This window comes from Salmo trutta, chromosome 9, assembly GCF_901001165.1.
Source record: "Salmo trutta chromosome 9, fSalTru1.1, whole genome shotgun sequence".
In the NCBI taxonomy this organism is placed as follows: Eukaryota; Metazoa; Chordata; class Actinopteri; order Salmoniformes; family Salmonidae; genus Salmo; species Salmo trutta.
In genome coordinates this window covers 17,445,146-17,470,136 of record NC_042965.1, presented here as the reverse complement: position 1 = coordinate 17,470,136, position 24,991 = coordinate 17,445,146, and the positions used below count along the sequence as shown (strand labels likewise).

General features: G+C 40.4%; 1 protein-coding gene across 8 annotated transcripts in view; it reads left to right on the top strand.

Moving 5' to 3' along the window:
- The first annotated feature begins 683 nt into the window (after positions 1-683).
- Positions 684-24,991, top strand: part of LOC115200060 (pre-B-cell leukemia transcription factor 3) — a 73,776-nt gene continuing 49,468 nt past the window's right edge. For 2 of the 8 annotated variants that reach the window (XM_029762750.1, XM_029762748.1), the window contains exons 1-2: positions 685-2,100; positions 2,847-2,920. In XM_029762750.1, coding sequence (XP_029618610.1) covers positions 1,907-2,100; positions 2,847-2,920 — 268 coding nt within the window. In that variant the 5' untranslated portion in view covers positions 685-1,906. Of the gene's footprint in view, positions 2,101-2,840; positions 2,921-24,991 lie in introns of all 8 variants that reach the window. The other 6 variants (XM_029762754.1, XM_029762753.1, XM_029762747.1 and 3 more) reach the window with 5 other exon arrangements.

The window sequence follows — 24,991 nt, the reverse complement described above, 5'->3', positions numbered from 1 at the left end:
AACATGTGGAGCTCTTCGACAAGTTTGCACAGAGATACTCTTCACACACTTGCTATTCTGGGGTACTTGCATGATGGTGACATTTCATTAAAACCTGTCTTATATGAATGGTGGGTATGTAGATGATGATTAAATGTTGTTGCCCAAGAATTAGGAATTAGACTACTAGAATACTATTTAATAGGATCTCTATGGTTGCAGCCTTGCATCCAGCTCAACAACTTGTCTGCTGCCATAGCAACTGCAGGGGAGCGCTGAGCAGTGCTGCCTGCTTGTGCAATGGATGTCACCCATAGCAACGACCAATCAGAAGTTTATATACTTTCAGAGATCTGTATATAATGAAGAGATGCTCATGTCTCTACCCTAACAATTTGAGTAATTGTCCCAAAGGCGACAAGCTTAGGTCCAAAATAAACCCATAGAAACGCATAAGGCTTATTTTGGACAGATTTTGGGGAGAGTGAAACCTCTCGCTTCGCCTCTTCCTCTATGTCCTTTGTAGAAGTACATGAAGGGATGTGGTGGGTGGGCTTTCAGGACCATGCATCGGCCAGCAATAGGGCACCCTGGTCGTCAGTCGCATTCACACACCGCGTTGATTGGTCGATGAGGTTTACTTCCAATATTATAAACATGTCTACTGCTTGCCCACCCTATGAGGCAAGGCTTGGTAGGTACGACCATACATAGCATAGCCCTGAGAAGCGAAGAGTCAGTGCAATTCATTATCAGTTCTGTATCAAACTATATAAAACTCTGCTAAGCATTTTATTTTGTGTGTTACACTCAAATTTTTTATTATGTGTGGAGAATGACGGCATTTTGGTGCACGTGCACGGGTAAGGCATACGACAAGTGGGACTCCACCGTTATTTCATCATTATAATAACAATCTCAAGCACTGCTCTAGCATTTTATTTTCGGGGTTCCAGAGAGAAGTGACAAGAATATAGACCCCTCCTCTGAAGGGCGGAGCGTGCATTTTTATTCCGATTTAGTATTTTTTTTGCTCTGACACGTCTGCACTGAGTGAGTGGCATTGGCACACTGTCAATCGCTCACTACCGCTGCCATCAAACAACATAAAGCACACAGGCAGAGGCTCGGGCTCATAAATTTCAGCAGGCAGATATTTTTGCGCATCGCTTTAAAGCGTGTAGCCTAATTAATTTCTCGCTGTTATTTTTTCTATAATTTTTCCACTAACGCTATTAACTTTTTTCTACATTTCATATTTTTTATTATTGCATTTGGCTACCAATGCCGCTCATGATTTATTTAATTTGCAGTTATCTTGGAAATAATTGCTATACATTTACAGGTAGAAGGTACTCATTTACTACCTAAGTGTTGTATTTTGTTTTTAATTGTTGTTGTTTTTTCATTCACTTGCTCATTGTTTAATTTCACTTTGGATATTTTTCGCGCTCACAATAATGGGGATTTGAACATTTACAAGCGGAATTGCAAGAGGAAACATAATCAAAAGAAGACCGCTAATAAATGAGAGATCAGCAAGGATCAGCAATACCCAACACGTCAAATCTAAAGAGAAAGACGAATTGACAAGAGGACTCGTGCAGGATACGAGGGACAGCGGCTGTCATTTTGACAAAGAAGTTTTGAAGAATTATAGCTTATGCATTTTCGGACATTAACATTCATAACTACACACACTTCGGACCGTAAATAAACAAGATAGTAAGAAAGTGATTACATGGACACGCGATATTGATACCATCACTGGTACTCACTTATTTATTTTTTCTTATACGCGTAAGCGCAATATCACCAATATTCAGCTCCTTAACGCAACACATGTACTAGTAGTTTTTGTATGTGAGTTTTTCAAGCTAAATTTCCGTTTGTGTGGCTTAGTGCATTGATTCTGTTGCGGCTGACTATGGACGAACAAGCCCGGATCATGCAGGCTCTCGGCGGTGTCAGCTTGGCTGGCCACTCGGTACAAGGAGGCATGGGACTGCAGCCTCCACATGGACACGATGGGACAGATGATGGGCGAAAACAAGATATCGGTGACATTCTGCATCAAATAATGACCATTACTGACCAAAGTCTGGACGAGGCGCAAGCAAAGTTGGTTCATTTATATGTTTTCACTACAAAACACTTTACGCACCATTACGCACTATAGCTAATTAATGTCCATGTAATAACAGGTAGCTAGGCTATAAAATGCTGCTCCATACCTGAAACCCACGGACAATTAGTTGCAGAGACCAATGTATATTAAAAACACCTGTCATCCAGTGATTCTAACAGTTTTGACACTTGCATCTTTGCCTAGTGTGGAGTCTACGAAAACTTTTAGGGGAAAGTGCAGGCTATATAATACATTTACATATAATGTTGCGTATTGGTAGGCTGGGCTACAGTAAACATTGATTGATGCGTATTTGTAGAATAATGTGTTTCACAGTAACTCATGATATTTTAAAATAACGTTGGGTAATGTCCTAATTTAATTCCATAGCAAGTTATTTTCCATTAGTAACAATTTTGAATGTACACTCTTGAGTAGTTTCAATTGTGAATTTTCAACAAATAAACTTTTTTTAAACTAACTTTGAAGTCATACAGAATAGTTAGTATTTCAACAAACAATCCATCCATTGTCATTCGTGTTGACAAAGCACTCTTTATGTTACAACTTTGAGATGCATGTCAACATTACCTACAGATCCTCCATGTGCAAAGTGAGCAAGACCTCGGAGTTATTGTAAAGAGCAAGGACATTATTCAGTCATTTCTTAAAAGTTTTAACAACTGTGGTGTTATAGTGACTATATTTCAATGTTGGTTCTTGTCTCAAACTGAAACAGGAAACATGGACTGAACTGCCACAGAATGAAACCTGCACTCTTCAGCGTCCTCTGCGAGATCAAAGAGAAAACTGGTAAGATTTCACATGCATTAAAGTGTAGGATTAAACAACACGAGGACTGTAATAATAGGAAACATTGCGGAGCCTCAACGCATTTGCACACCGCCATCTTTATTTTCCCCTAGGCAGCCTTATCCGATGTTATCAAGCGGGAGACAGAATCTCCTACGCAATGGAGCAAATTTGTAACAGGAAAATGTAGGCTATGGTTTCACCCGTTGAGAAGCATCCATACCCCGCAAAAAGGTATTATGTGCTCCACGTACAAAATGATAGAGGGTTGTTATTCGATGGTTCCATTGCCGTGGCATGGACGAGCTGGCAACCTGCACATGTTTACGCTGTGCGTCACATTCTCCCGTTTCGCACAAATAAAGGACATTCACCGGCTTTGGTGTTTTTAGGGTACACCACACAACGCCCATTATGTGAGCTGCATCTCAACTATGCTGCATCGTTGTGTTTCATTAACATTGAAAGTATAGCCTACAGTGATTATCCCTGTTTTCACGATTTAAATGAATCCCAAAATGTGTCAGTTACATTGTAATCTCCTGCATAATGAGGTTTTCTGACCACAGGATCACTATTGACATTATTAGCGCTAGTCTATCTAACCATTATTGCCATCTGTAACGCACATTCAGCATTCATTGGATCAATAAAGTCAGACGTTTCTAACGTGACAAGCTAAGTGCAATGAAACGGTGTAAAGTATATATAACAGCATTGTGTAGCCTAATAGAAAACAACATAAAAATATTTGCCAGGCATTCGTGGACAGTCTTTAGAACCAGTCTCTGCACATCATTTGACTTTCCTAATACAAATGGGTAGCATACAAATTAGTAATTGTATTAGGGGTTAACACATTGTTAGAAAGTAGGACATGATTTAAGATTTTAATTATTATGTATAATTCGTGTTAAGTATATATTTTTTTATATTACATTTGTTTGGTCATCTTAGTAGCCTTCTGTAAGATGATGCGTAAAACACCAAGCTCCCCCCAAACAACAACATTGTGTCTGTCCACTGTGTGAGTGAGTTTCTGCATGTGCAAGCGAGGGAGTGACAATTGTGGCACCATGCGACTTTAGGATCACCTTTTTCAAATTCTAAAATGAATAAATCCACAAACGAATAGGTTGCTAATAGTGGGTTAACCTGTCTTGTGCACCTTTCTTGTGCGTTGCGATGCCATGCAATCCTGTCGTCACAGCAAATGCAGCAAATCAAATATGATACCCTGATAGCACAGTATTTTATCATAATGCGCCTTTTAATTTCTGTTGTTTACCCAAGGTCGAGTGGGCCTGTAGGTTTTGGTGAAAGGAGAATGCTCATAAGGAGCCACAGACACCACAGCCAATGATGTGATGCTTTTGTTAGGACAGGTAGCCAGTCATTCCAAGGCCAGACGGATATCATATGGACCTAATTGAAATAATATAACATTTGGATATGACAAAAAATACAAAGGATTTTATGCCCATATTATTGGAGAAGGTCTTTTTCATGGATAGGATTCCTCTCACAATTTTTATGAGCCAAAAGGAGGTTACTGCTAGTCAACTTCTCACATATAAACCTATTAAAAAAATGTGTTTGCACTGCAATATAAAGTACAAATACAAGTTTTCAGTATTGTAGGTGTATATGAAACAAATAAAAAATATTGCAATTCATTATTATTGTTAAAGTGTGTGTGGCTTATTTTTTTGGCCAATACCCTATACAGTCTAATAGGCACAGGCTCTTATTCTTGGCCAAAATATTGAACTTTATTAAATACATTTAATATAAAATGTCCTTTTCATTTTAAAGATTTGAAGTTGTGGAAAGGTTTCTTTCAATCTGTTGCCAGGAGCATTATACTTACTCTTGCTAGTGAATATTTGATATATTTGGTATATTTGATACCAATGGCAGAGTTGCATTAGTTAATGACTACAAGAAATAATACATTGGATTACAAGAGTGATGTAAGCATTTGGCATTTTCCCCTACATGCCGGTCAGGTCTAAGTTTTATATATTGGTGTCTGTAGAGAGAGAGAGAGTGATGACAGCTGTCAAATACCGGTAAACTCTTAAACCCATTTTAAAACATAGGAAAGTGGCCTATCATACAAAAAAAACTTAAATGACATTCATTTGCTACTGCTTCAAAATAGTGATGGCTTGCCAGATTTGTGGCCTTTGTGGGGCTAATAATAAGCAGAAGTGACTTGGGGAAGACCATAAAACTTAATGAACTTCTTGGCCACAGGAGGTGTCCACAGGGGCAAGAGAAGGGCCCGCTTGGCTGCCTAGCCTACTTGATGCATTCTTTATGCCTGTCGAAAAGGAAGAGGCAAAGCGAGAGAGCGATCGTGTAAGAAAAAGGGACAACGTGATCACTGGATGGTTTAGCTCGATGTAATAGTGTGTGAGCGACTGTGCATACAGTATACTGTATGCTTCTGTGTGTGCATTATAGATGAATCCATGCATCAATATAAACACACACACGATATGTATGTTTCCCTATACGCTTTCAGATCTAAACCCCACCTGTAGAACTCAAATCTCCATGGGCACATATTGGATTACTTTTTACATATTTATATTTCATATTACATTAAAGATCTAATTAAATATGCATGAGGAATAGAGTCTCCAAGTATGCAAATTATTTAAATGAGCTTGTTTACCAGCTCAGTTGTTGTAATCTTCTTTAATCCCTTTGATGGCCTTTGTTTCAATGTATTTTTCCACTAAACAATATTATTCTGTACTACGTTGTTTGAGCACTCAATTTAGAAAGGGCTGTGTAGTAATGCTTCTTCTGGTTGTACATTTTCTCTATCCCAGGCCCTCTGATCAGTGTGTGTTTTGTGTGCCTTTTGGCATTTGGAAGTAGCTGTAAAGTTATTGTTTTTACTTTTATGAATTTAAATCCACTTTCTATTTTGAATTGAGATGTGCCTCAAAATTCAGAGGTGTGTGTGTGTGTGTGTTTTGCTTGTTTGCAGTTTTGTCTACATCTTATATGTATGAAAACATTTGACAGGTGGACATTATTGATCTCATTGTAACCAGATACTCCAGTGCCTTCATTTGATTATACTTTATCAATAGATACAAAATGCAATTCAATGCAATTAGTTTGATAAGATATTTAGTCGTAAATCAAAGGCGAGAGCAATCTTCAGAAATATGAAATGCTCATTATTATTCTTGGATCACACTGTATCAAGCATAAATAAAAACAGGCTAAATCAAACCAGAAGTGTTTGTATTGTAGCCATGTAAACAATGACAGCAAACATACGTATTTACATTTGTTTAAAGAGTGAATGGATGATGTGTGTATCTGTCTTGAGTGTGTGAGTGTGTATCTGTGTGTCTGTGTGTGTGTGTGTCTGTGTGAGTGTGTAGCTGTGTGAGTGTGTATCTGTGTGAGTGTGTATCTTTGTGAGTGTGTGTGTATCTGTGTGTGTGTGTGTCTGTGTGAGTGTGTATCTGTGTGAGTGTGTGTGTGTGTGTGTGTGTGTCTGTGTGAGTGTGTATCTGTGTGAGTGTGCGTGTGGTTAACATGTGGTTTGAAGTCACAGCCCCCCCCCTCTTAGCCATTGACAGAGCTCAGCTGGTCTGGTGGCCTTCTTGACCGGGTTGTTTTTCTTTCCCACTGTGGGCCATTCACATGCCCCTGTGAATCTTTGCCCCTTTCATGTCTGTTCAAGTGACACACAATCCCAATGTCATTTAACCATGCAATGATCCCATCCGGTGAAAATCATTTCCAACCATGAATTTGACAGCAGTGCAACAAACAAACACGGCTTTAATTATTTTATGTTTAAAGTATGTGCTTCAAAACTGCGCAGAAAATGTATTTTTGGGAGAAAAATAGAGTAGTTGTATCAAGGCTCCTGTGGAAAAATGTGAAACAGTACCTGATATGTATCTAGAATCTTTACATTAATATGTATGTTAGAAATACGACGGCCATTTCAACCTGTGTGGAGAATTAATGTATGTATGCCTCCCACTTAGAATCTCAGAAACTCACCAGGGACCTCGGTGCATGGCGTCAAGGGCGGGGGGTTAACTTAAATCTATTTTTCCGTTTGGGTCAGTAGCCCGTGTTGTGTGGTTGGGAAAGACAGAAGGATGCACTTGACTGGTAAACAGACAGATGGGTTTTGCAATGCAAGGCTATTTCTAGTGTTCGGAGGATTTTTGGCACTCTTATTGTAGACCTAGAGCAGATTTCCTCATTGCTAAAACCCTAGAAGTATTAATTCACTTTGATATGGTAATTAGAGGGCATTATGGAAGAAATGAGATTAAGTGGCAGCATGAAGTCATTTGCTTGTCAGTAAATTGAGTGTTTTTAGCAGGAGGGGTTTGTTTTTTCACTTTCTCTTGGTTTTGCATTTCAATGAGCTGAATGTGAGATATTGCTAAAACTGCTAGAATTCTGTGCCCTTTTGCCCATTTTGTTTTTTCTCTCTCATCATGTTTGACACTAGCAATCTGCAAAAGATCACACAGGTTTGTTCTTCGACATTCCTTTTTTCCACACCTCTTCTGAATTGTGCCCAGCATGTCAGGGGCAGATAAAGAAAAGGAAACTCTAAAAAGATAAGTATGCTGTCATTTCTTTCTGCCTTAGCTTGAGGAAGAACTACAGTGCATTGTGGAGGGAGATCTCAGTGCTAATCAGATGTGCTGGGTTTGTTTTCTCTTGCTCTCCTTTCCCCTCTCTCGCCCTGGAAGAGAGGCTTTCAGCAGCAGCGGGAGCAGCAAGAATAACAACGGTGAAAGATTACCTCCATATGGTATTTCTGACCAGGAAAAGAGAGGTTCTGCAGCAGGACTCCTCTTTGATGTGAGGTTTAATCAATAGAAAGAGATTACAGAAAACTATTACAATCTAAATCACAGTGCGCCACTGAGAGGCTTAGTCCTCTTCACAGCTCTCTCAGCTGCACTGCACTCCTCCTGGCTGCTTATTGACCTGTTGTTTTCCTGACCTTTGACTCATCAAGGTCAGAAACGGGAGGTCTGGAGAGGTAAGAGAGTGCAGGAGGCTCAGGCTGATAAATGCCCAGATCCAGTGTGTAGAGCAGAGGATTAGAGAGACTAGCTACACTAACATACTAGGGGAATGTCAGCATTGTGTTGGACAGCATTATGTTAGCCTCCTCACACTACTGAACACACTGCTGAACATGCTACAAAATGTGTCTGTTTGTTCATCTATGTGCCCGCTGTGGTTATGAACACTGGACTGGCTGAATTAATTTCAGAGTGAGGTTGTAATTAACCACATGCAAGGCTGAGTAAAAGCATTACCTTGCGTAAATATTGTTAGGTTTTAGGGGTAAGCATTTCTCAAACCTATAGGGAACATTAATTTCAAGGCTCTCTGACAGAGTTAATGAGCCACCTTAATCTAGTTTGTTGTTAATTTGACATCCCATTATTATTATTATTATTATTAGTAGTAGTAGTAGTAATAGTATTTTTATTAGTATTACTAGTATTTGTGTTTGTTTTCTCAATGTAATAATAATACTATCTAAGTTAATGATATCAGTATCCTTACCATGGCCCAAGATCAAAAGTCAATATTTGTGAAGACTGCCTTGTTCTTTACCATTTTTTTTTTTATATAGTGTTGATTTGCGCACAATACCAGAGTCAATGTATGCCGGGGAACAGAAAGCTATTCAGCAGACAGACAATTGACTTTGGCTGCTTTTTGTTTGAGAGTGCCTCAGTGATGTGGCTGCAGTGACTAGATAGCGCTCGGCAGAATGGTTCTCTCACAGCTGGGTTCCTGGCCGTCTCAATGGCAGGGCCACTTGTGCTTCCTCTGCAGCGGGCAGGGGATTGGGAAGATGAGGCTGTTATCTAAGCAGCTCCCAAATTCCCTCCTTTCTCCTAACAACAGAGAAAAAAGAGCGAGCATATGACAAAGAGAGAATAGAGAAAAAGTAGGGTGCATATCAGTATCAATAGGGAGGGAAAATCTGTAATCTCATGCTTTCACATGCTCTGAGTATTTGTTGTATTTTGTTATCCTGACTCCTACAGTATATAGCAGCACCGGAATCTGATTCTGATCTGAATGAGGTGCATTTGAACGATAATCCGCTGGTGCTGATGTCCCTCCATCTGTACTCACGCAGAACCTTGCACTTGCCTCTCTCGCTCCCATTTCTATAGCTGGAAGCGTTTTCTGTGGGCTCCTATGCGAACAACAGCCCATAATTGTTTTTTCCACATACGTTATGCAAATGAGTCTTTATGGCAACTGGCATAAGAATTAGCATCCTCCAACAATATTTTAGTAGGTTAATTGCGAAATTTCTAAATTGTACATCTGCGTTGTTAATTAGGCATGACAGAGGTGGTGAAATAGCTATCTTCAGGCGGTGGCAGCCAGGAGAGGCTGCTTGGGATGCAAAAGGGAAGGATTGATTGAAATTGAGGGGTTACAGCTGTAGGAATGTGGCTGTCAAGGAATACTTCTTCGTGTCTGCCACACGTTTATTTCACACGCTTGACATCGGTAAAGCTTGGAGCAGCATGGCCCTTGCTTGCTTTCTGTGCACTCTCCATTATCCTCAATGTTCTGGTGCCTCTCTCTGCTAACCAAACAGAGTATCCCACCTGAACCAACATGCTGCTGAAGCGTGATGAATAATAGAAAAGAAAATTAGAATAAATCTCTCAGATCCTCCTCAGCATTGTTCGTCCTCCATCAGGCAGAAAGGCTCCTCCCACATTGACCCAGTCTGGGTATCAATGACATTGTCTTATATTTGCTAATCTCATTTAATAAATGTGGTCTCTGCTCCCCCACCCCCAACTCTTTAGATGAGCTCATGTTTCATTTAATAAGTACCTTCTACCTCAGATCCCTCGGTTTGCTCCAATCTTTGTTATTCAAGAAAACACAGATAATATGAACATATAGAATATTAACTCATAGCCAGAATTCTGGTATTGTAATTTCATTGGAGTTGATCAATTCAGTTGGCTTCAAAATTTTTTTAAATCAGTGGTAATACGTTTGTAATACGTTTGAGTTACTCGAGATGTTCAATCCCTGCAGAATATATCATTTTCTTTTTCTACACTATTTCCCTTGTGATCGTTGCATAGCTAAGCCCTCCTCTCCAGGGGCCAGAGGTCATAATGTTTCCCCCTGTGGGCTACATGGTGCCCTTATGTTGATGGAGGAACTGAGATGTTGTAGATGTTTTAGGGGCACAGCAACATGGAGGAGGTAGCTTGTTCTCTATCAGGGCCCCGGCATCTGTTAGCATGGCATCTCCTCTAATATATTGCCGCGGCTGCGCGCTCTACAGACCAGAAATAGACCGGCTGATGAATTCGATATCACCTTTGACTCGGCAGCTATTCTTTGCAGGTTAACCAAATTGTGCTCAGTATTGAAACATTACATTTTCATTTAAAGTGAATGTTCCACCAGCCACCGCTGTTTTCAATATTTTATACTTTTCCCCTGACATGTGTATATGAAATAAGTACAATTTGTGATGTGTTGTCATCAATAATTTTGTCAGCAAGCGTAAAAGCTTAAAAAGCCATCCACCCACCACGGTGTTTATGTCTACAGCAAAATGTAAAATGACCATTTACCCATGCCGACCTCGCTGGATGGTTCCTTTCAGATATAGATTTGACAGCGAGTATGTCTGTTAAATCAATTCGTTTCATGTTTACTTAATGACATTTTCTCAATTATACATTGCTAGATTTGTGTCGGTAATATTCAGTTCAAGCCTATTGAGGACTAGTCTGAAAGTGTCTTATGGTGCGATAAGTGATATTGATTCAGTAAGAGCTGATCCCAGATCAGGCCAGGTAACTGAGACACTGGACCATGGGGAAGACTGTTACACAGTTATAGCAATGATACAACTAAAGGTTTGGTTACCGGATGTTTCCTATAGAGTTTCTTTATCTGAGCCCAATCTTGGTGTTAATGTTTTAACGCAGCATCGTTAGATGGTGGAGCTATATTGCCATATAGCAGTTATTAGTGTAAAGAGGGTCAGATGGAGAGACTGGTCTGCTGTCAGTAATGATACTGCTATTTATAGGTCCCCATTTCATTAGCTCCAGTGTTTCAGGGAAGAGATTTTCTCATGGGGCAATAGATGCCTGATGTTCATTTACTCTCCATACACATTACATGTGGACAACCAACATGCCATAATGGTTTTTAGTACAGAGGTGTTCACAGGAAATATATTTTGATGATCTTATTTGTTTTGGGGTTTATCTCTTTTATGATTGGTCGTTTGTATTTTTTAGGTTATATGATTAATATAATATTATCCACCTAATACAGTAACATGTATAGTGAATGTAACTCTTGCAGGTGATCAGTTTTTCTCTCAGAGAAGTGTTGGCCTTTTCAGATGTAGGCTATTAGATTTACAGATGTTATTTGAGCATTTATAACAGTACAACATTGCAAGGCTGCTACTGTGTTCAAATCATTATCAATGTTATCACACACACACACACACACGTCGAATAACAACGCGTGATTGTAGTCCGTTTTCTCCCTTGCTGTACCATATGTATCTTCACAAAAGGTGTTTTCTAAAGTTCTATCCTTATTTGTTCAGCTGAAATGAAGACTCTTTCCCATTGTTCCACAAGCCATTGTTCCACATGTTTCACACATTAGAATGATATATTGAAGGCCGAAATGGGAAAAAGACTGCAATGCAATGAAAATTTAATCAGCGTCTTCTGCTGCTGCTTTAATAAGGCAAATAATTCTTATTGGCTGCTGTGTTAAGATTTCTAATATTTAATTCATAACAAACCTTGCATTATTCTGCTGCTGCCCTGACAAGCCCCACTCTGCTGCCTGCCAAAAGGCAACCATAAAAATGTAAAAGCAGATGTAAATGTCTAGCGACAACTGTATGACCAGCTTTGAAGTCATCAATAAATACTGTACTGCCTTACATTATACTATTCAAATGGGACAGAGATTGTCTATTTTTACTCAACATTAAGATAATGATAGAAAAAGTGAAATATATATTGAAGGTCAGATGAAATTAATTCCATGATGGGGCTGTATTTGTTTTAAAGGCAACATATTGGTTCCTGGTGTTGAACACACAGAGAATCCTACTATTATTGAGTGATCCAGATGTACTATCTACTACTCCGAGAACAATACACAAGGGACTGAAATCCCCTTCCTCTTCTTGCGTCATATTTACTCAAGCAAAGGTTGGTGAATGTATAAGCCTACTCTAAATGTATCTTTCTTTTTCTTCACCTAAGCCCTTGAAGTTCATTTTTGTGGGCTGAAGCAATGGAAAGATGGCAAGTGGCCAACGACTAGGTTCTGGCTCATGTTACAGTGAAACGGCGGGTCCTGTTTTCGTCTCTTGGTGAAATGGCTTAATTGGTGTCAGAGCCCCAGGGATAAAGGCCTCTTGCTCTGAAACATAGCCACACCGGGCCTGTATTCCCTCAGCCAGGACGAGCGGGTAATGCCTGGTGGTGAATGAGGACTGAGCCGTGCCATAACAATACGCAATGATGTTTGGGATGACAGAAATTAATACGCTCTTGCTCCCAGAAAGCCATGATTAATGACGGCGAGCAGGGGAACGCTGTCCCTCCTTTTACTCCATATTGACGGGCATTGAAAAGCGAAAAAGGCTGGCTTCTCTTCCCTTTAGAAAGTGGAGGTCACCCAGAGTACATTACTGCTATTTTTCTCTCCCTTTTTTCCGGTGGGAGATTGGATGGTTCCTCCTAATGAATTTAGGATGGGTCCGCTCCCCAGATTTGTGAGCTGGTATCCTGTCCACTAGCATGCTGTTGGGAGTACTCAGTCTTTCCTGGAGTTATGGCTTTTAGGAAGTACATGGGAAAGGAAAAGCACCTACTGATATATGGAATTACTTATATTACAACATAACAGGTATTGACTCATGTCCCTAATATCTTCACTACATGTCTATAGATATTATAACACAGTTAATGACATGTTGGCAACCTAGATCCATGTATCAATATGATCGATCATGTCTGCACACTTGGAAAAGGAACAGCAAACAAAAATAAGATATATTCGATGTTATAAAGAAAGGATGAGGACAATGTGCTTTTTCGTAGTATGTGTGTTTTGGGATATTAACACCAGTCATTTAATTGAACATGTTAAACATTGAGGATTTCCTGAAAGTGAAAGATTCGGGAGCCCATGTGTGAACACACTGAGCTGATGTGCAGTAGCCATGATATGAGTGTCTGTTGTGTCCTAGCAGCAGACACATTAATATTTAATCCTGTGTGCCACAGACATCCCCAGAGCATTCTGTTCAGGCCTTACTTTCACTAATGTCTTTTCCACCTTACCAGGTATTTCATTTCTACGTAATGGAGAATTAAAGCATGCATTAGGATGGTACCAGGCACCTTGTAAGGGATTTCTAAGGTCATTTCTCTCTGCACATTGCAGTGAACATTCTAAAAGCAAGTTTTGCCAATGGACATTCTGCTGACACGGTGTATTTCCCTCACTTCTGCTTCTCAAATAAGCACTAGCTCTGTCAGAATGATTGATACATATTTAGGTAGCACTTTCTTTCTCGTAGCACTGTGGAAGGTAGGAGTGTATGCGAGTAGCAGAGAAGTCAAAGTTTTAAACAGTGAATCAGTAAGCCTCATAAGGGTCTCTCTCTGCTCTCAGATGGGTGCGTAGGAAGACAATGTCAGCTTTGATTTGGCTTGTCAGGGATTTGAATAGTTACTATCTCACCATTCGTCATTTCAATTGTTTCCTGTGTATGAAGGCTCAAAGCTCCCGTCAACAAAATCTCACAAAGTCACTGAATCAGCATAGTTGCAAGGGTTTGTTTACTATTTAAACGTCTACAGTTGTACTACATATAGTAAGTTGCTGGACTGTGTCAGTCTGTACTGTATATGTAATGCCCTCAATTTGCTTTCAGTCTTTTAATACAATTATGCAAAGTGGTAGGCCTCCCATGCAAATGTGCACATAGCTGGGTTAGAACAGAAGGCGTGGTTCCCCACATTCTCTAAATAATGAAAAATATCCCCTAACGTAGTGTGTGTGTGTGTGTGTTTTTGTGTGGGTCGGCCGACCCGCCAGGTCCTGGAGTGAAGGCTGGGTGCGAGGGTGCCTGGTACCTCTGTCTGTAAGTATGCCAAGCACGGCCTGGCCTCTCCCGGGTGCTGATGGAGAGCATGGAGTGGAAGAGTTAATTTATTTAATGACTGAGTGTCTTTTATCTCCCGAGCCCTGATTAGAATCCACGCTTGATGAGAGAAGGGATAGAGTGGTGTGCACCAGCCTCACGCACATAGACCCACGGACTCCGGTTCCTCCAGCCTTTCTCCTCCCCACCCCCACTCTATCCGTCTCCTCCGCTTTCTCCAGGAAATATCAGAAACTAGGGTTAAGGAAAAATCATGCTATAGAGTGAGATATTTTACAATTATTATCTGAACGCTTTTGATAATTGTGTAGCCTACCTTGTATATGATTTAGTATGGTGAGCTAAAGGGAGCGATCCTGGGAAATCCGAGTGAGGAGTAACGTTACATTGTAATTGTGATTAGTTGTGTGTGGCGTGGGGCGTGATAAAGATGAAGGGCTGTGGAGATGTATGAACGTGGGAAAGCCAAACAGTGTGTGTCACTTTGGCAGCAGTGGCTGTCAGCAGTGGGGAGCTGCTGTTGTAAAAACCATGACCTCGCTCTCTGCCAGCATGCCTCTTGTGGAGCCAAGGCACTGCCCTGCAGATCTGGGCCAGTTGTGGGACGGAATGCAAAAAAACACAGAGGACAGTGGAAATAAGTTCTAAAACCCTAATTGTGAACGGGTGGAAGTAATGACATACTTCTCTGAGCTATCATGACCAGAGAGGTGAGAGAGAGGGGGAGAGAGGTGAGAGAGAGGGGGAGAGAGGGGGAGAGAAGTGAGAGAGAGGGGGAGAGAGGTGAGAGAGAGGGGGAGAGAGGTGAGAGAGAGGGGGAGAGAGGGGGAGAGAGGTGGCGTAGAGGGAGAAAATACTCCCTGCTTCTAACATTTCCATAAGCCATCATAAGTAATGCAACAGCAACCTCACAAACCAGAAATTATTTCTTCAGGCATTTCTGTCAAGTCTTATTCAAATAACACCAGCCTCACATTTGAATAACAGGCGACATTTTGAATTAATTAATCAGACAAGATAGTCTAGGCCTCTTCTCATTAGTCTACGGGTCAGGCTGGGGAAGATATATGCGCTGGAGATGATATACTTCTCTTTAATAGTGATTTATGGAGATTTTGGATTGCGCTCGATTTGTCAAAGGGCCTGGTAGCAGAAGAAAATAGGACAGTACATATTTCATTACCTAATCTTTGATTGATTCCATGATGCTAAAAGATATAATGCTTTTGTTTAGATGCATGGAAATCTCTTGTTGAGGCTGCAACCCAGCATCGAGAGCAGAAACACAAACACACACCCGCGCGCGCGTGCACGCACACACACACACACACACACACACACACACACACACACACACACACACACACACACACACACACACACACACACACACACACCGCATTTTAATCTCCTCATAGACCTTTCCCATTTTACTTTTCCTATGCAATTAAGCGAGGGCTGTAAATTATAACAGTGCAGTACTTTAATTATCACAGTGTAAAAATAGAGTTCCTATCTTTGAGAGGATTTCATTAACTTACTGATTATCCTGTGTGTGCTAAATTTGTTCTTCTAGAATAATACGAGGAATTGTATTTACATTATGTAGTAGGTATGTAGTAGGTATGTACTGACACAGCCAGCCTTGGGCTATTCTGGCTAGTGAAATATAAGTACCTATCCTAAAATAGAGACAACATATTCATGTCAGTTCCCAAGTCAATAACATTCTTGACATTTGCTGACAGCTTGGTGTTAAACTATTTTGGCTTTCAAGTTGTTTCTGTACTGTAATGTAATGTAAGTTTAATATTTAGTATAGGTGTGAATCCAGTACATAACAGTTTTATGACATGCTCTCTTTCTTGTTATTTCCTGGCCACAACAACTTGATGTATTTCTTTCATTCATGAAAATGATTGTTATCCACCGTGCAGCCAAGCATAGTCAACCCACTCTGTTTATTGCTCTTAGAAACTAGTGTTTGTGGTTGCAGATTGAAGTACAGCAATGTTGTATCTGTCTGTATATGTCTGTGAGTGTGCATGTGTGTTCCTGTTAGCTTCCTTTGGGCCGGTGGTATTAACACTGTGTGAGATGATGAGGCTGCAGTAGGATCTGTTCATAATTCTAATTCTCTACTTGGGCATGACTTTGCAAGCGTGTAATTGGGCATGGGCCTAAACTTATCAGGGTAAAGGCTGTTTGTACAACCCGGAGGTGCAGAGAGACTGCTGATCTCCACCTGCTAGAACTCCTTAATAATGCTGACTATTCAACAACGACGGAGGCTATAACACACAAACATTGTTATTGATTATTGTCTGATTGCTTTACATTGGTGGAACGTGTCAGTGTGTCTTTGACTCAGTTCATTTTGCACAAATCTGTCATTTTGGTGGTTTCGATGGTTGAATATAAGACATACCGGGATTTGGGTTGTGGATAAGGAATTAAAAACGTGTCACCTCCTCACTGGCCATTTGGCTAATATGGCAGGACTTGTGACAGCACTATGTGTGTGTCAAAATGGTATGAGCTATTCTTGCCATTCTGGTGTGCGGGCAGCCAACACAATATGCACCACCGTTGTGACGAAACATTCAAATAAATTGCTGTCAGCCTGCTGAAACACCAAGTGCAGAGATTTCCATCTGACGTGTGGAAGACCCAGACATGCAGTCGTGACAAGTAACGCTGGAGCACCTGTGAGAGACTGACGATAAAAATCAGGAAAAGCCTGATCCTCGGCATAACAATACCTACCATTACTAGATATTATTACTCTTCCTTAAGAGAGAGCTCAAGATGGAGAGATATTTGAAACGTGGCAGCGTTTTTAAAGCATGGGTAATGAATACACCTGCTTTTTTATTTTTTATTTTACTGCACAATTCATTATACAGTAAAATGCAGGACTGCTGATATTGAACTGTCAATTCTCTTTGCATTATAAATACATTTCAACTCCCCTTTCTGAAAGAAGATATTTTTCTTTGAATTGCAAAATTGGGAACAATAGGTTTACTTTTTGCACAATTCTGATTGTGATTTCTAAACATGATGATGCTTCACCCATAGGCCTCCAGTGCTTTAAAATTTACACTGCAACATTTTAGTCAACTTTAGAAATAGCTCTGCAGAAAACCAGAGGACACATTGTAAAATCTGCCATCCATTCTCCACTGCATTGTTATATTCTACCTTATAGGTTGTTAATGAGGAAAAGGCCCTCATTATGAGTTTAAGGATGAGAGAGGAAAGCTTTTAATTAATGATATGTAAATGGTTCTGAATTGATTATGTTAGAATATCAAGAGAGATGGGTAGAAGCTGTGGTGTAATATATTTTAATTAAGAATTAATTAAAAATGATGGCAATTTTATAGAGCCTCACAGAAAATAGTGGAATTTACTCTCTGTCAGAAGTAAATTAGCCTTTGATTAAATAAACGAGCACATACTGTATTTATAGAAGAGTTATTTTTAAACTTTGCCAGGAAGAATTACACAGTTTTTCAAAAATAATTAGCACTATGTCAGTGGTCGACCAATAACTGAGTTTGCCATGGGTTAATTGTGATTTATCCCAATTATAATGTATTAGATTTCCTTGATTTGTGTCAGCTGAAGTTTATGGATCAATAAAGCTGTATTTCATTGAATGTAATTAGTGCCTGAAATTAGATTGGACATAATGAAAGCAATTAAAGTGCATAGAACTGCATCACACAAAACATTGTATATTTATTACATACTGTATATGTATATACTTATCATATATGACAAGTCAATTATAAACCACAAAGATATCAATACATTTTTTGAAGTATCATACAATTTCTCAAAGAAATATTAGTTGTGTCTAGTGTGAGACCCTAGTTAACCTGTATAATAGTGATCTATTCTTTGGAGAAAATAAAACAAATATTTGAGACATTAGGTGCACTAATCGTGTGCAGTAGTTTATCAAGGCAGCACATGCCTTTGTTCTCTGCTAATACTAGCCTGCGTGCTCTTTGCAAAACTCTGCGATCAATGGCAGAGATGCTGGTATCACAGCATTCAGAGAAGGCATAGCTCGGGGGGGAGGGTGTGTGGGGGTCCCTGGTGGTTGATTTTGATTGGAGCACAGAGTTTTGTGTTGAAAGGCCAGGGAGAGACAGGCTGTTGGAACCAAATCCCTCTGGATCAGTTAGAGCTTTGCAACAAAAACACCTTGATATTCCGAGGGAACATTTTGCTTTGGAAAATAATGAATTTAAATGAATGAGCTATTTAAAAACTGGAAAAAAATAAACAATGAAATGGCTATAAACAATGCGTATGTTTGTGTGTTTACATTGTATGAATGTGTGTCCTGTGTAGTGTATTGGGTGGATTCGTTAAATATACAATATTTATGTAGAACTGTACCACAATATTTTGTAGTGTATAGTCTAGTATAAAGTATTGATTTGTTATTATCAGTTTTCTATTGAATGTATGTCAACAGTACTGTATTCAAAAGTCACATACATTATGGATGTTGAGATGAACCAGGCTGTTAGCTGAGTAGTGCTGTTAAGAAGCAGAGAGACAGAGAGAGAGCAGAGGAGAGAGGGGTTTGTGAGAGGAGAAGATGAGGGCTTTGATGGGGTAATGAACCAGTTGTGGGAGGCAGTGTGGACATGGTGGCTGAGAGGAGATGGGGTATCAGTCCTACTCCCCCCCCAAACACATACGCACACCAATGGCTGGCCAAGCCTCTCTCTTCTCTGACACATGCAACCAGTTGCAATACATCACTGTCAGGATTGCTTTCCCCACCCATCTGCATTTGCACGTTAGTTACCCATGGAGGCCCTCATCAAAAAAGTTGAGCAGTCCTGACACAAGCTCCCTGGTGGGAACACGGAAGGTGAGGCAATGTTGGGAGGTGCCATGGCGGGTGTCACTGCTGGCTGCACTCTCTCCCAACACGAACCTGATTAATACTGAAGGCAAAAATGGATTGTTAGCTCATTGGCTGTAAATGCTCAGATATCACACCAATCACTTCCTACGTTAAATATTGAACACATCACATGAAAATCTTGGCTTTGGTTCTTGATAGCTGATATAGGCACACATTAAGAAAAATATATTACATCACACTTCCATAGCATATTTCCATTGGCGGTTATCGTAAATGGAGTATAACACTGAAATAGTCTGAGTCTGAGGTAATCTAGGTTGAAGTTCAGAGTCATTGGTCGTCAATTAATGGCTCCTGTATCATCTGCAAGGTTGTCAATCAAATTGGTTGTGAGTCTGGTCATTGAGGAGGAAGTGAATCCATGGCGCCTCCAGTGTGTGTGAGCTCACTGTGGCGATGGGGGGTAGTAGTCATCTGACAGTGCCACTGTTAGCTAGCGGTCAGTGAGTGGAGCGGTGGCTCCGGCCACGATGGCGGGGGGTCAGCATCTGAACTCGCTGATGGGAGCCAGAACATGAAACAATGCCGGGGGAACGTCTGGTGGGCGAGCTGCACAGAATTACAAGCGAGGGAGCGGGCCTGCTGAGGCAATTACGGCTTAATGGGGTCATTTGGAAGGCAATTGCCAGGGGTTAATGTAGTATGGAGAGATGAGGTGAGATTGAAGTGAAATTTGGGGCTAGTAAATGTGTTCAAATGAAAAGGGAGCGAGCAGACATGTTGTGCATCGACGAGTTGGGAGGTTGGATGGGGGAACGAGAGCATGGGCACTCCCAGCAACACATATGGACACATTGCTCTATCTTTCACACTCATGCACACACACACCATATGCCCTGGAAGCACTACCTCTCTCCCCACTGGAGGTCTTCTCTTTCTCCTCTCTGTCTCTTCTGTCTGCCCCTCTGTTCTTTCCATGGCCTCTCCTTGTTGGCTGCTCTCTGAACAAGGGCGCAGTGTTTCACCCCTGCTGATGACAAGGAAGTCTACAAGGAAGTGTTATTTTACAGACGCTTACGTGTCAGCACTTGTGATATTATTTCATGTGTCATAAGCAGGGTTGTGAAGGGACGGTATATTACTGGAACCTTTTGGAGTTTACCAGTAATCTACCAGAATTTTGGTATCTTTCAAGGATTTTATGTAATCTATCACAAGACATCTAGTGGTCATTTTGGGTACTTCAGATTATCACAGGTGTTTTATAATCTCTGACCCTCTGTGTGGCTTTATCACATGTAAAATATATGAAATAATAAAATAAGATGATTTTCAAATAAAAAATGTAATGAAAAATCTGTAAAACATTATCCTAAACATCAACCTAGTGAATAGCACTGGTGTTTAATGTGACGGTTTCAGCATGAAATATCCTTTATATTTTTTTGTACACATTTGTATTTATTTTACTATGTCAGTATGTATTTGTTGTCAATGTTTTGGCGTCGAACTGGTGCCAGTTAGAAGAGTTGCGGAGTTCATTGAAAATATTGCCATTGTTGATTAGATGCTTTTTTCATTAATGAGGCTATTTTCTCTTGAATCATTTCTACTAGAAACTCAGGGAAAATATGGAGACCAATATTTATATTCAAGTATAAATTACCCAAGTTACAATAGATTGCCATAGATTTTCTGTTAATTATCAAAATTACTGAAGATTACGGAAACTTTGGTCAACTACGGTAGCTTAGCAACCCTAGTCATAAGTGAGAATACTAACAGTTAGGATGATCATAACATATCAGTTTGATGAATTCTGGGTGATGTAGGATAGGGAAGTCCTCAGTTAGAGACAGGTCAAGCCCTCCTATCAGTTATGATAGAGTGGTAAACATGTTAGAAAATGTAGGAGAGGCACCTCAATGGATGGGGATAAAGAAGGTAATTATGCGTTTTTACGTTGTCCAGTTCATTACGTTAATTGCCAAACAGAATCCTGGTTTGGAAGGGTGCACTGGAGTTTTGGGAACAGATCTTTGCCAGGGCCCCTAGCCCAGGCTTTAGCCCCTGATCCCCTAGCCTGATCTGCAGCAGGCAGCCCAATCCTGCTAACGCTAAACTTTGATCAAAGCCAAACTTCCTTAAGGTCAGCCATGTGAATTCCCCTGGAGCCACTGTGTGCGCTCAAGCGGACTGCAGTATAGGAGGTTGTAGAGCACTGGGTGCCTTGCTGCTGCTGCCTGGGACCGTGCTGGATCACTGGCCAGCAATAGCATTATCATCAGCCCTTTCAAGTCTTCAGCGTTTTTACACGATTATGCTCAACACTGGAACTTAACATCATCCATGGGTGAAGATTCCTAGAGCAGTCTCTCTCTCCCTCTCTCTCTGCCTTCCCCTTTCGCTCTTGCTCTCGCTCTCCATTCGCCCTTTCTCTCTCACACACTGTCCTGCCATCTCTGTGAAGTCAGCGCCTCCCCTCCCTTCCCCTTCCCCTCTACACATAGTTTTGGCCAGGAGCCGGCCACTTCACTGAGGCACATTTTCCCAGGCTCCCAGACGGCTATTTTACTAGGATTCCCATTAGCTCTTAACCCATTACCAATGTTCCAAATCATTTACAGAATTATTTACTTTATATGCTAATACATTTATTTCACATGGCTTGCTCAATGCTCATGGACATCAGAATTTCACATCCATGTCTTACTCTTTTCTTCTGTATAGACTTCATGATTTTCAGTTTTGTGACATTTGAAATACAGTACCAATCAAAGTTTGGACACACCTACTCATTTAAGGGTTTTTCTTAATTTTTACTATTTTCTACATTGTAGAATATTAGTGAAGACATCAAAACTATGAAATAACACATGGAATCATGTAGTAATGAAAAAAAATCTAAATATATTTTAGATTCTTCAAAGTAGCCACCTTTCGCCTTGATGACAGATTTGCAGACTCTATGCTGAGCACTTGTTGGCTGCTTTTCCTTCACTCTGCAGTCCAACTCATCCCAAACCATCTCAATTAGGTTGAGGTCGGGTGATTGTGGAAGCCAGGTCATCTGATGCAGCACTCCATCACTTTCCTTCTTGGTCAAATTGCCCTTACACAGCCTGGAGGTGTATTGGGTCATTGTCCGATTGAAAAACAAAGGATAGTCCCACTAAGCGCAAACCAGATGGGATGGTGTATCGCTGCAGAATGCTGTAGTAGACATGCTGGTTAAGTGTCCCTTCAATTCAAAATAAATCACAGACAGTGTCACCTGCAAAGCACCCCTACACCATCACACCTCGTCCCCCGTGCTTCACGGTGGGAACCACACATGGGGAGATAATCTGTTCACCTACTCTGCATCTCACAAAGACACAGTGGTTGGAACCAAAAATCTCAAATTTGGACTCATCAGACCAAAGGACAGATTTCCACCTGTCTAATGTCCATTGCTCGGGTTTCTTGGCCCTAGCAAGTCTCTTCTTGTTTTTAGTGTTCTTTAGTAATGGTTCTTCTGAACAGTTGATGTTGAGATGTGTCTGTTACTTGAACCTTGTGAAGCATTTATTTGGGCTGCAATTTCTAAGGCTGGTAACTCTAATGAAGTTCTCCACAGCAGCAGAGGTAACTCTGGGTCTTCCTTTCCTGTCCTCATGAGAGCCAGTTTCATCATAGCGCTTGATGGTTTTTGCGACTGCACTTGAAGAAACTTTCAAAATTCTTGAAGTTTTCCTGATTGACTGACCTTCATTCCTTAAAGTAATGATGGACTGTCTTTTCTCCTTGCTTATTTTAGCTGTTCTTGCCATAATATGGACTTGTTTTTTTACCGAATAGGGCTATCTTCTGTATTCCACCCATACCTTGTCACAACACAACTGATTGACTCAAATGCATTAAGAAGGAAAGAAATTCCACAAATTAACATTTAACAAGGCACACCTGTTAATTGAAATGCATTCCAGGTGACTACCTCATGAAGCTAGTTGAGAGAATGCCAAGAGTGTGCAAAGCTGTCATCAAGGCAAAGAATCTCAAATATAAAATATATTTTGGTTTGTTTAACACTTTTTTGGTTACGACATGATTCCATATGTGTTGTTTCAACAATGTAGAAAATAGTAAAAATAAAGAAAAACCCTTGAATGAGTAGGTGTGTCCAAACTTTTGACTGGCACTGTACATATTTACATGATTTTTCAGTATGACAGAATTTGCACTCAAATGCCTGCAGCCTTTATTTGTGTATAGTTTAATTGTTATTGGAATACTGTACATAGTGCTCTGTTGTCTGGTCTGGTCAAACTGTATCCTCTCAACCATAGCACAGGCCCATGTGGAGTAAGGATTTTGTCCGTGCCATGGGGAATAATAGTATGATGCAGCTACAGTATGTTGTCATTTCAGAGTGACAAATACACACTGGCAGAACATCAGAATGGGGGAATGGAATGGTGTCACTGACAAAGTGCTCTGACCTCTTGGGCCCCTGGCCTCCAGAGGACCCGGCACAGATTTACCTCAGGTCAGCAGTGGTGTGAATATGGTGCTCCCCCATGGAGAGCAGCTCATCCCATCGCAGTTCAGACTCCACTGGTGGAGAGGACAGGCGTCAAACCCTTTTGCCTATAGAGTGGTAGGGAAATTGGGTTAAGATTTTGTTGGAGATTTACAATGGTAAACATGTATACCCTTTTTGTATTTTTTTTCAAATTGCCATCTTGTTGCATTTTAAAATACCGTCTTTGGTCCCTATTACATCTTTGTACCTAATTTGAGAACAGGCCCTAAAGCAAAGCCTTTACAACGGCAACAGAAAAGAAGATGTAGAAAGTCTAAAGCTACCGAACGCCTCGCTTCACCTGCCTCCATTTCATGTCACCAAAGCATCCCATCAAACCCAGCCTCCTTCCTGTTGTAAGGTAGGGGGAAAAATCAATGCTGCAATCTTTTTCTTTTTGCCTTCTCCAATCCGTAATTGAAATGGAAAATCAAATGAACGGCAAGCAGATAATTGTTTTATCAATATTCCCTGCCTGCCCTACAAGGGTCAGCGCAGAATGATCATGAGTCGGGGATATGACGAGGACAAAATGTGAAATTGAACAGCTAGGAGGCAATAAATCATCAAGAGTGACCAGCATGTAGCTCGAGCAGGCAGCTCTCCCCTCGGAATTTGTCCTAAAGCTTTCCACGCTAAATAGGGAATATTCATCTCATTATGGCTACAGTTAATATTGTTATCAAATAGTACTCTTAGAATTCATGCCGAAAGTCAAGGTCAGTTTTGTTATTGTTGTCATTGTGACTCTGGTATCAAGACTATAATAGAGGGCGAAGCAGAATGGCATACGCTTGCTGAGATGAGAGAGAAAGTAACAGAACAAATTAAACATAAAAAGGAAAATAAACAAGATTAGAATTCCTATAATGTAAAGCATCAAATATAAGTGCATGCTGTTTGGTCATAATATAAATATGTCTTACCTTTTGCTAGTTTGTGAATGAGCTTTTAGGTACAAGTCTAGGAAGGTTGCATTTGAAATTGTTGTCATTGTTTGCTAAATCAAGTATGAGTTTTTTTGTGCTCCACAGACATACATGGTGTATCTCTTGTCTCACAGAATTGCAGTGTTTTATCACCTTTTTACTTTAAACATTTGTTTAGAGAGGTGGCTAAGAGGACTGTTAGCTTGCAGTGATTGACAGCACATTTTTCTTCCTCTCTATGTCCTTAAATTTAAAAGTCTTGTAAAAACTGCAGATAAAACTGTTGTAGAAAATCGACATCCTAAATCATGTATAGTCCCTTTCCATCAGGCTCATCCTCTTGCAAGGCATTGACAAAAATATGAAATTGATTTGGTTGAAGGGTGTTAAAGAGGCGACAGGAGAATGTCACAAACAATGAATGGTCGCAGCTTGGAGGAAA